The 10,798-nt window shown below is 42.7% G+C and overlaps 1 protein-coding gene across 1 annotated transcript in view; it reads left to right on the forward strand.

The window, feature by feature from the left end:
• Window positions 1-9,684, forward strand: part of ERP27 (endoplasmic reticulum protein 27) — a 100,056-nt gene extending 90,372 nt beyond the window's left edge. The window contains exons 5-7 of the mRNA XM_069233329.1: window positions 1,333-1,458; window positions 7,694-7,891; window positions 9,012-9,684. Coding sequence (XP_069089430.1) covers window positions 1,333-1,458; window positions 7,694-7,891; window positions 9,012-9,062 — 375 coding nt within the window. The 3' untranslated portion in view covers window positions 9,063-9,684. The remainder of the gene's footprint in view (window positions 1-1,332; window positions 1,459-7,693; window positions 7,892-9,011) is intronic.
• The last annotated feature ends 1,114 nt before the right edge of the window (window positions 9,685-10,798 follow it).

A 10,798-nucleotide genomic window follows, 5' to 3' on the forward strand; every position in this document is an offset into this window, starting at 1 on the left:
CGCCTAATGGAAAGCGCTTTGACACTCTGTATTGGGACGAGTAGTTCCATAGCACTGTAAAAGAAATAAAACAAAATAGTGGTATTTAAATTGTTACTTGTGTAAAATACTGGGGCAGACCAGCACATCAGACAGACATTCCTTCAGTGCATGCATATCTGTTACATGAAGGGACTGAACAAAGTCAAAATGATGCATAAGTATGTGTGAATTGATAAGGTGTGTGCCTTTGTTTCCCCTCTGTTGTTTTTATGTGTAAGGCTCCCTATTGCTCCCACCCCGGATACTCCACAAAAGGAGGCCTGATGGCCCAGGCGCTGCTGAATGTGTCTAGGTGTCTGAATCTTACTCCAGGACAAGTTTAGCATGTTTCTGTGGGGCCAAACCTCTTGGCAGGGTAGATGGTGTCCAGCCTGTGAAATTAGTGGGTGGACAGTGTCTTCCCGAGTGTACTCTCTCGACTTATGCCCTGCTTTTACGTTTGTCTCTTCATCCCTGTGGCCTGTCTCTTGTTTGAATCTAACACCTCTTAATGTCTCTTTCAGGCTGGATCTGTTTCCTGTGTATGTCTCTTTCATAGGACCATCAATTCCGTGGTGTGGCCTATATCTTGTGTACAGTGCGGATGTTTCTCTATCACCCTTTAGTTATCCGTGATGGTTCTTGTATCTCGCTCTGTCTCTTCTCTTGGGGTTTGTGATTCATCTTGTGTGTGTTTCTCACGTGTTGTGCTATCGATTGCAGCTTGAAATTACCATTGTCTATTTTTCGTTCTCGCCCATGCACCGTCTCCTGTGGCCTGGGGGTTACTTATATTACGCGTGTGTCTTTGTGTGTCTCTTACAGTATGTACATCCTGGCTGTCCCTTCTTCTCTCACTCGCACGATCTTGCTTATTTTATGTATATGTCCTCTCCTACATCTTCGGCTATCCCTTGCACATTGTGGTTGTTCTTGTCTATCTCTTTTTCACTCTTGCAGCGTTTATTTGGATCCATGATTAATATATTTTGTGAATATTTTTCTCAGGCCGTTAGTGTATTTTCCAGCTGATGCTGTTTTTGTCTACTCGTATCTTTTGAGTCGCCCTCGCAGAAGCACCTCGGACGAATTCTTGTAGTTTTTGGTTGTTTATGTTTCCCTCACTGTTTCGCTCTTGCGCTGTCTTCACTTTGTGATCATTCCTCTCTCTCTCTCTCTCTCTCTCCCCCTATCTTGCGCGTCTCTTGTGGTTTGAGGATTTTCTTCTATGTGTCTCTCGGAAACTCCGCTATCTGTCGCAGTTGTCATTGCTCACGTCTCTCTCTTTCAATCTTGCCCTGTCTCTTACAGTCGGCCATCGGTCTTTTTAACAGCTCGGTGCAGGTCCATCTTCTGCTGTTCCTGGACAAGCCCTCCCAGACCCAGCAAGACGCCTTGAAGTCCTTTCGAGAAGCTGCGGAGCAGCTGAGGGGAAAGGTGAGGAGAGCAAGAGACCCCGGAGCTCTTTCTTAATTTCTTTGGATGAAATGGGCGGGGCAATGACCACTGACAACATTCTTTGTGTGAAAAAGGCCGCTTTTATTGAAACAGGTGCACATCACAAAATTTTCCTAGGCATTCCGCCTTACAGAACTAAGGCCTCACTATACAAAACATTAACCATATATTGTCCTGCTCCCACTCCTAAAAGCCCCCCTCATTTAACCTAACTCTGCAACTATCTACTTCCTACTGTACTAAACTTCTGCAATTTCTAACCTTTAAATTCTCCTACAACCTATCACTTCATCTTTTAACATTTACCCACTTTAACTTCCCATAGAGTAACCCTTAACTTCCTGCCTCATCCAGGTGTGAGCTTGTTCATACTCTCCCTTTCCAACTAGTTTGCCAGGGGCAACAACAATAACATCTAAACCCATGCAAATATTTCTGTCAACTGACAGGCGCCTGTCTCAAGCAACAATGAAACAACAGCTAGACCTTCTGGACACCTGTTCCAAGTATAAGCACCTCCCTGATGGTCTACATAGACATGAATGAGACCTGACAATGCACTCCATTTTGCAGAGAGGGTGTGAGGGGAAAACCTTTTCCTACTGAGCTCCTAACAAACGAGCCACCAGTTCATAGGATGTAAAATGGTCGCAGAGTAGCCCAATTAAGGGTGTATATAACCCATTGGGCTACCTCATTAAAGTAGGCAGCTCAAATCCTATCTGCAGTCACCCAGACTCCACTACTCCCCCAATAATCCCGGGGCAGACCCCCCTTTGGTTAGCTGTCCCCCGAATCACCAGTCTCCTCTCTAATCATCTTTCCTCTCCTCACTCACAAGCATTGGATTTTTGCACCATGTTATGCAAAATATGCTCCGGTCAGAACCAAAATCTCTTTTTTGGGGGCTCTGACACTGAAGGAAGAAACAATATCCAGGAATTGACGTATCTGTGGGTGCCATTTTCCAGTGTGAGTGGGGTGTCTGATGAGGTGTCAGTTATAAAACCTGAACTGTCAGGAAGCTAGGGTCCTTCCTTTACCATGAGTGTGCTGAGCCTATGCTCAGGGTCAGACATTCAGAGTGGTGCAGGGAGCTGTCTGCATGCAGGTCATGCAGCAGTGTCCCTCCAACCACTCTGATGTGGCTCCAAATAAAAGTGTGTTTAATCATTGTGTCTATAGACCTCTGCCTATGTTCATCTTGTCTGTAAATATCTTCATCAGTACTCCTCCTGGACCAAACAAATCACAGTGTCTCCCAGGGCAGGTCTGGGAAATCCTAATGAATACAGGGATATTGGTCTAGATTCAGGGTGCATTAATGGAGAAGGACTGTTGTTTTGCTGTTTTCTTTTTTGCGTATACTTCATGTTCAGCATAGTGATGTCCCGACTGCAGGAGTTCTGCAGGTGTACTGAGATCCACCAGAGATGGTGAGCTTGGCAGGAGGGCAGGAAGGGTGTTGGTGATAATGGTTCTGGGGCTGATGTATGTGTTTTTTGAAGACGGTGTAGACCAGAAAGGGGTTGGAGCCTGGGAAGACGTGGAGCAGGTCATTGCCACCACTCAAATACAAATATATGAGGACAAACTGTACTTCTGAAGTTACTTTTTGGGAGGAATGGTTTCACTTTCTTCAGCTGAGCGAGCTGGTAACTGGCAATCCTCTTTTTATTACCGATGTGTTCTTTGATGAAGAGATTCATGACTAGGATGAGTCTTAGTGACTTGGCATTCTGTGCAAATTGGGTTTTGAACACATCCAGGTTAAATTAATTAATCCAGGGTCTGACTAGCTGTTACTTGTTATTCTTGGCCTTAGCAGAAATTATGTTTTGTTGGGGTTAAGTTTCAGGAAGGTGCTGGATATCCAGGTCTGATGAGGTGCAAGCAGTGTTTGAAACATTAGATGCCTGGAGTAGAGGAGACTTTAAAATAAACTTCTTTGTCATTGGCATATTGGTGAATTTGTATGTTATTTGTGAGTGGAGTCCATGGGGCTCCAGGTAAAAGTTGAAGATCATCGGGTACAAGATAAAAACCTGCGGAACTTCGCAGGTGATCAAGGAATTCTGGGACATGGAGTGCCACATATGAACAAACTGGTGTCAGGTGGATCGGTAGGAGAACCAATGACAGATGTTTCCATTGAATACCATTTGAAACTTAGAGAGTGGTTAAGGGTAGGGCTGACAACGGCATCAAAGGCAGCAGAGCCGCCCAGTTACATTGGGAGAAGGGGTTTAGGTTAATCTGTGGTTAGGAGGGCTTTGTCTGTGATTTGTAAGATAGCCGTCTCTGTGCTGCAGAGTGATATAAAGCTGGTTGATGGTCGATGCAGAAAATCTTGTTGTTTGTAGTACATATCTTGCATCCACCTGTACTATCTAGTTACTGTAAAAATTGCATTTCCACAAGCCAGAGGGCAGCCTCATGGGCAGCAGCCACATATGTGGGAGCTATGGACACCTGCTCTTTTCAGAAGGTCCGAGAGTGCAATTATTTACTTAAGGGAGTATCTTTATGTTCTTTAATTTCACTGTTTAACTCCAGTTTTTTGTTATCCTACCATGGCCTACATTTGCCCAGCTGTAGACTCCAAAATGAATAACCAACTCTGATTGAGCCACAGTTGTAATTAGCCTCTCTGTTAAATACAGGCAATAACTGATATGGTGTGGATTATTCTTCAATTGTATTGTTGAGAAATGCTTAATGAAACAAAGTTTAAAAAATGAAGCTGGTTGATAGATATACAGGCGATATTTGGTGTTGATGTGACCTTGAAGTTGTGCGTAGACCGATTTTTTATGATTTCACCAATGAAGGATAGCTGAATGAAGGACTTGTAGTTGACAAGGTCGTTTGAGTTTCGTGTGGATTTCTTTAGGAGTTGCAAGGCCATGGCCTTATATGAGAGCTTAAGGGACATTGCTTTGAGTGAGGGAGGCATTGACAATTATTCGTTATTAAAGCTTCTCCGGGGAGCGTCTGATAAAGGATGGGGGTAAGGTATCATCTTCACAGGATGCTGGTTATGAAGAATTTGAGGATGTTGGTGAGGTCTTTGAGAGACAGGAGTTTGAAGGATGACCATTGTAGGAGGAGTAAATTGAAGATTAGGAAATAAGTTGAGCTTTGCACATCTCTCATTCTGAATATTACAAACTATGCAAATTAACTATGGGAATATGAAGTCATGCTAGTTTCATTTAGGGTATTTTTGTACTTATAATTGAAGGTGTTAATCAAAATCAGCAGCCAATTAGAAATGTTGTTTCATGGTAAGTTAGACTTCGGCTAGCGTCTTATTAAATGTTGGTAGCATATGCTGTTCACATTACAAAGCATTAATATATATGATCCATCTTAAACGCTCATTAGAAATATTTATCTGCTTATAATTAAAATGTTTGCACTTTCTAAAGTGCACTGATTGAGAGTGTCATTAAGAGTCCATGGGGCATATTTATAGTGCTCTAGCACCACCTTGTGCCACATTAATGTAATTGATTTTGACGTTAATGTGGCCCAACAAGGCCGAAATCCCCACGTCTTATTTACAGGGTGGTGCAATGCATGCATTGCACGACTCTGTAATAACCCTTTGCGCTACATTATGCCCGTGCCAGGCATAATGTATGCAAAGGGGGTGTTCCCCCGTTAGAGGAGCCAGAAAAATGGCATAAGGAAATCAAAGAGATTTCCTTACGCCATTTTTTTACAGCACTTTTAACGCCTGCACGAAGAGCAGGTGTTAAAAGGGGGCTTCTATTCTTTAGAATGGGACCCTATCTACTCTGCAGGAGTAGCGCCAATTTTGGCGCTACTCCTGCGGAGTACATCAATAACGTCATGAGAAATGACGCTATTGCCCCCTCCTGCGCCATGGTGCGCCATGTTTTAAATACGGCTCACACATGGTGGCGCGGTATTGGGGGTGCTAAGGGAAGCAGGGAAAGTGGCGCTGCACTTGGTGCAGCACCACTTTCCATAAATCTGCCCCCATATTTTAAATTATTCAAACTTTGACAACGCGTATATAGTGCATTATACTCCTGATGAGACCTTTTGAGACTCCTTATTGTGTCCTATCCAGGTAGCGTTTTGATGCTCTGCACAATGATGAGAGTGGATCTCCAATCATGTCGTAAAGCAAACAATTTAATGAAGGGTAATGTGTTACACCATTTGATCCAGTGACACAATTGGTGTCTCAAGATATGCATGTTTATACTGCACAACATAGAAGCCAATCTTTGCCAGTACATGCAGACAGGGGTCTTGTGTCCTGAACCATAAGGCAACTGGAGTTAACAGCAAAGCCACCTCCTCTTTCCTCGACCTGGCTCAGAGTGCCACAGAGACAGGGGCTGGTTTTAAGGGTTTAAGGGACAGGGTCACGGACAAAATATTAAACTTGATAGGACTGGAGAGCACGGAGCTATGCCAGATTTTCAGGATAACCACAGAGTAGGTGCCTTATTACACTATTGGGCATATTTACCAGCCCCTAGTGCCACCTTGTGCCACCATAGTGTAATTTTTTTGTTACGTTAAAGTGGCTTTTCCACCGCACCATATTTATAGAGTGGCACAATGCTTGCTTTGCACCATTTCAGGTGTCAGGCATAATGTATGCAAGGGAGCATTCCGACGCAGGGAGGGGCAAAAAATGGCGCAGTGAAATTAACAGCATTTCAATGCGCCTTTTTTTCTGTCACTTTTAACGCCTGTTCAGAGGAGTCATGAAAAAGACGCAACCATTTTAATCAATGGACATCCTGTGCTTTGCTGGACTAGCGTCTACATTTGTGACGCTAGTGTAGCAAAGCACCACAGTAGCGTAAAAATGTTGACGCTATTGTCTTAACAACCGCCATTGTGCGCTGTGTTGTAAATACGACGCAACCTTGGTGTCATTGAATGGGGAAATTGGCGCATCAGGACCGATGCTCCACTTTCTTGTAAATATGCCCCTATGTACATTGATTTCATACGGACTTAAACCTGGCACCACCCACCTCTGTAAACCAGTGATGGACCCAGCTTTCTAAATGAATGACTAGGTAGGCATCTGAAAAGGCAGGGTAAAGGTTACAATTGTGGATTTAGGTAGAGGAGAAACCATTTTAAGGCACCATCATCCGTGTTCAGTGGCACTTCCATTCATGTACAAAGATTCTCCTATAATGCCCCTGAAACTAAGCCTGAATGAAAATATTTTAAAAATCATGCGAAATCTTACCCCAATGACTTTCAGGAAATTTCTCATATACAGAACTTTGCATGATCTTTGTCCTCGGGAAACAGGTTTGAGCAGAAAATGTCTCAAGGGACAGTAAAACTACATCCAAAAGTCTCCTGGTGGTTTCTCACATGAAGGTTTCAACTTGAGGTACGCTATTTAGTTCAAGTTTCAGGTGAGATACCAAGCACATTTTGCGAAAATTTTGTGGGAAAAATCACGATTTCACCCACACCTCCCTGGCACCCACAGTCTATTTTTTGGTTTGCAAATGTTAATTACTAAAAATAATGCGAGAAAATACATGCAGGTTTGTGTTCCACTTGAAAGATAAATTCTTAAAGAAATTGCATATTCCAGATGTGGTAGAAGTTAAGCAATGTACATTTCTAAACATTGGTATTTAAAATCAAAAGCACCTGATCCCAATAACATTGTATTGCTTTCCTTTTCCCCCTTAAATCATCATACCCTGATCCCTACCTGTAACCCCAATATAAGACAAATATTGTCCAATATTTACAGCACTCTTTATACTTGTTTCTTCCTGACAAGCTCTCACCTTGAAGTGGTAAAACCCGCCTGTCCATGCTTAAATTAATTTAGTGAAATAAGTCACATGACAAGTGGTATAATTTGTGTGATAAATGGTAACACTGAAATGTCTCTTAAATGCAAGAGACTGGATTCAGGCAGGAGACTCCCGATTTTTAAAGCCAAAAGCAGCTTTATTTAACAGTCGCTTGCATGATATTTCCACTGCTTCAATGAAAGTCTTTGGGGATAATGCAGTCCCTTGATTTCTTTTTCAAAATATCTCTTTCTAATTTCAAACTGTTGACATGTATGTCTGTTTATATTTGACCAGGCTCCTCCTCTCCCTAGCTCTCCAGTCTTCTACACCTCCTCATCTCCACATCTTCCAAATAATAGCCCTTTTTTACCCTCTCATCCTGCTGCCAGGTCTTGTGTGTACTGGTGGACATCACGGTCAAGGGGAACCAGCGAGTGATGGCGTACTTCCACGTGACACGGGCTCAGCTTCCAGCGGCTGCAATTTTTCATGTGGAAACTGAAAAGAAGGAAGTGATGGACAGCAGGGAAATGTCCACTGAGCGACTCGTAGAGTTCAGCCTTCGCTTCTTGGATGGGAAAAGCAGCGTAAGTCTCTTGCTTTCTGCAGTCTCTTGTCTCATGCGCTTTATCAGGACATAGACTTCAACACTCATTTGACTAGTGTAAAAGGCCATTTATTAGGACAGGATTGCTCATCATAATCCAACATTAACATAAACTGGAACTTTAAATTACCAACTTTTCATCCTCACCCTTTGCAACTCTCCCCATCTTCCATTCTAACTTCTATTCCCCCACTTTTGCCTCCATTCAGCCAGCCTCCACTTCCATTCCCCAACATGTTCCCTTTTCCTTTCATCTCCTATCTGAATCTGGCATCCCCCGCTCTGTCATCCTTCACCTGCTTCTTTTTCCCCCCTGGAAGGGTGGCCAGGCCCGCATCTGACTCTCCACCTTTCCCCATTACTGTCCTCACCTAGCAACCTGCCCTAAAACTGGCATCCACCCCCCACATTACCCCCTCACACAACCTCCCCCCCTAGCGACAGGCTATCACAGAAGAGGCCGGTCCCACGCCCAGCTCGTCCCTATATACTCCACCACCTTTGACTCTCCCACCTGACTCCTGCCCTATCCCCTTCATGGCCGTCTCCTTATGGCCCGAATACTCCAGTGGAGAGACTATACTGTGTATTCTCTCCACGGGGCCCTACAGTGGCATCTCACCGATTCCCCATCAGAGGCTTTCCTACACTTAGATGCTGTCCCACTCATTCTAAAAGCACTATACTTACACATTTCATTGAGATCTCACTCATTCTCCATCACTGGCATCACTCACTTCACTGGTGTGTGACTCATTCCCCCCTCAGAGCCCTCATGCGCCTCAGTGGTATGGTAGCAGAATACCATGGTCTAAAGATCGTCTGACAGAAATGTAGTGTCCTAAATATCGTTTACAAAAATATAGCTCTTTTGGAGATAAAAATTGACAGTCTGCCTCCAAAGGATTGATAGTTTGTAAATGATATTTAGGTCATGATATTTATATCAGAGGATATCTTTGTTATCAATATTCTGAAATTCAGATACTTCAGTGAAGTCTTTCTTATGACCATCACCCTTCTCATCCACCTAAGTAGAGTCTCACTTAGGAGGAAAAAAGACTCTGATACATTTAATTCTTTTTTTGTGTTAATTTCAGAAGGAAGAGAGTGTTGACTCCGACAACAAAATTCCAAAGACAGAACTCTGAGTCCGGCTTGATCCCTTAACTGCCCATGACCCTAGTGCCACCACTGAACAATCAGTATCTCCTGTGTACACATGAATGGAAGCGGCCTCCCAAAACTTCAATAACACAAAGTCCCTCTGTGCCATCTCTCTGAACCTGAGATTATTAGCCCAGCAAGTTGATGTCAGCCTGTGGCATCACTGTAAGAACCTGACATCAGTCATTACTACTGGAAAGTGGAATCACGCTTTGGCCTCACTCCAGGAACTTTATATCAGTCCGTGACATCATTTCAAAACCTTGGCATCGCTACAGAAACGTGAGGAAACATAAGACGGTGACTAAGCTATCTCCATGGAGTTAAGGACGTGTGACTGCTTAGATGTGATGTTCAATGCTGATGGGGTGTGTCATCTTCCTGAAGAAGTAGGTTCCGTGTGTAAATAGTGCCTTCTAGTCACAGGCGGCCTACTAAGCAAGACTCAGGCCACAGTGGCAATAAATAACACTGAAGGTTGGACTTAACATCCGTGTAGTGAGGGAAGGGTACAAAACAACTCCAACTCATCATGTTGCTTTCTCAGTTCACTGTACGTTTCTTAATTAATTCGTTTCTATATTAAATATCGACATATTTACAAACAAATAATTGTGATTTGGAGTGTTTTCTTAATGTTGTTGAGCCAAAAAACGAACACAACTCACATTGAACTGGGCTTAGAGGTGAGCTTTCCTTGGTTAGTGTACTTCTGAGTGTACTTCCGAGAAGTAAGATATAAGGTGATCTCCAGTGGCAGGAATCTTTGACCGGTATCTGCTCCAAACGGGCATCAGAGCAGAGTCCCACAGCTACTAGTCTTTTCTGAAGAACTTATCCCTCTGATGATAACTCCAAAATATTATTCAACAGATCTTATCCCAGAAGTAATTTTCTTGAGATCTTACCCCAGGGATCTTAAAGAGAGAGCTTGTTCACAAGATCATACCCCAGAGATCATATTACTGCAATATTATCTTACAGAGCGTATTTCAGATCTTGTTCCAGAGTCTTATCCTACAAGAGCTTCTGTGGGAGATATTAGCTTACAGATGATATCTCTAAGATCATACTCCCTTTTAGATTTTGTCCAAGAAACCTAATTATACTGTTCTTTTTTGTAGGATCATCTTTTGGAGACCTTATCCCTAAGACCACATACAGTGATATTATCTTACAGATGTTTTCTCTGTTGTCTTATACCAGAGATCTTCCCTAAGAAGGTTTATGTAGGGGAGCAAGGGCATTAGCACTTATCCTCCAGGTCATGTTTCTGTGATCTTATAGATATTATCCCTGAAAATGCTATCATCAAGACCTTGGCCCTAATATATTTTGCAAGAAATCAAATTTAATAAACGGTATCCCATGGATTATACTCACAAGATATTATCCCAGAAATCATATTCTGAAGGTTATATATATCTATGACTGTATTTGAGAGGTATTATGCCCCATGATCTTAAACCTGTGATGTTATCTTATAAATTTACCCCGGAGATCCTATCAAAATCTTCAAGGCTTTGGAAATCATGCAAAGGAAAAATCAAGCTAAAATCTGTAATGGCTGTCTTTTTCACCACATAATTTGTACCTCTTTGGGAATGATTAGGTATTTATTTCACCAGGAAGTGGCACTGAAACCTAAGAATGCTTTTTTGTCTAAGAAACCACTGGGGCTCATTCAATTTCTGACATTTTAAATTGTTTACTGGTAACC

This window comes from Pleurodeles waltl, chromosome 4_2 (assembly GCF_031143425.1).
Source record: "Pleurodeles waltl isolate 20211129_DDA chromosome 4_2, aPleWal1.hap1.20221129, whole genome shotgun sequence".
Classification (NCBI taxonomy): Eukaryota; Metazoa; Chordata; class Amphibia; order Caudata; family Salamandridae; genus Pleurodeles; species Pleurodeles waltl.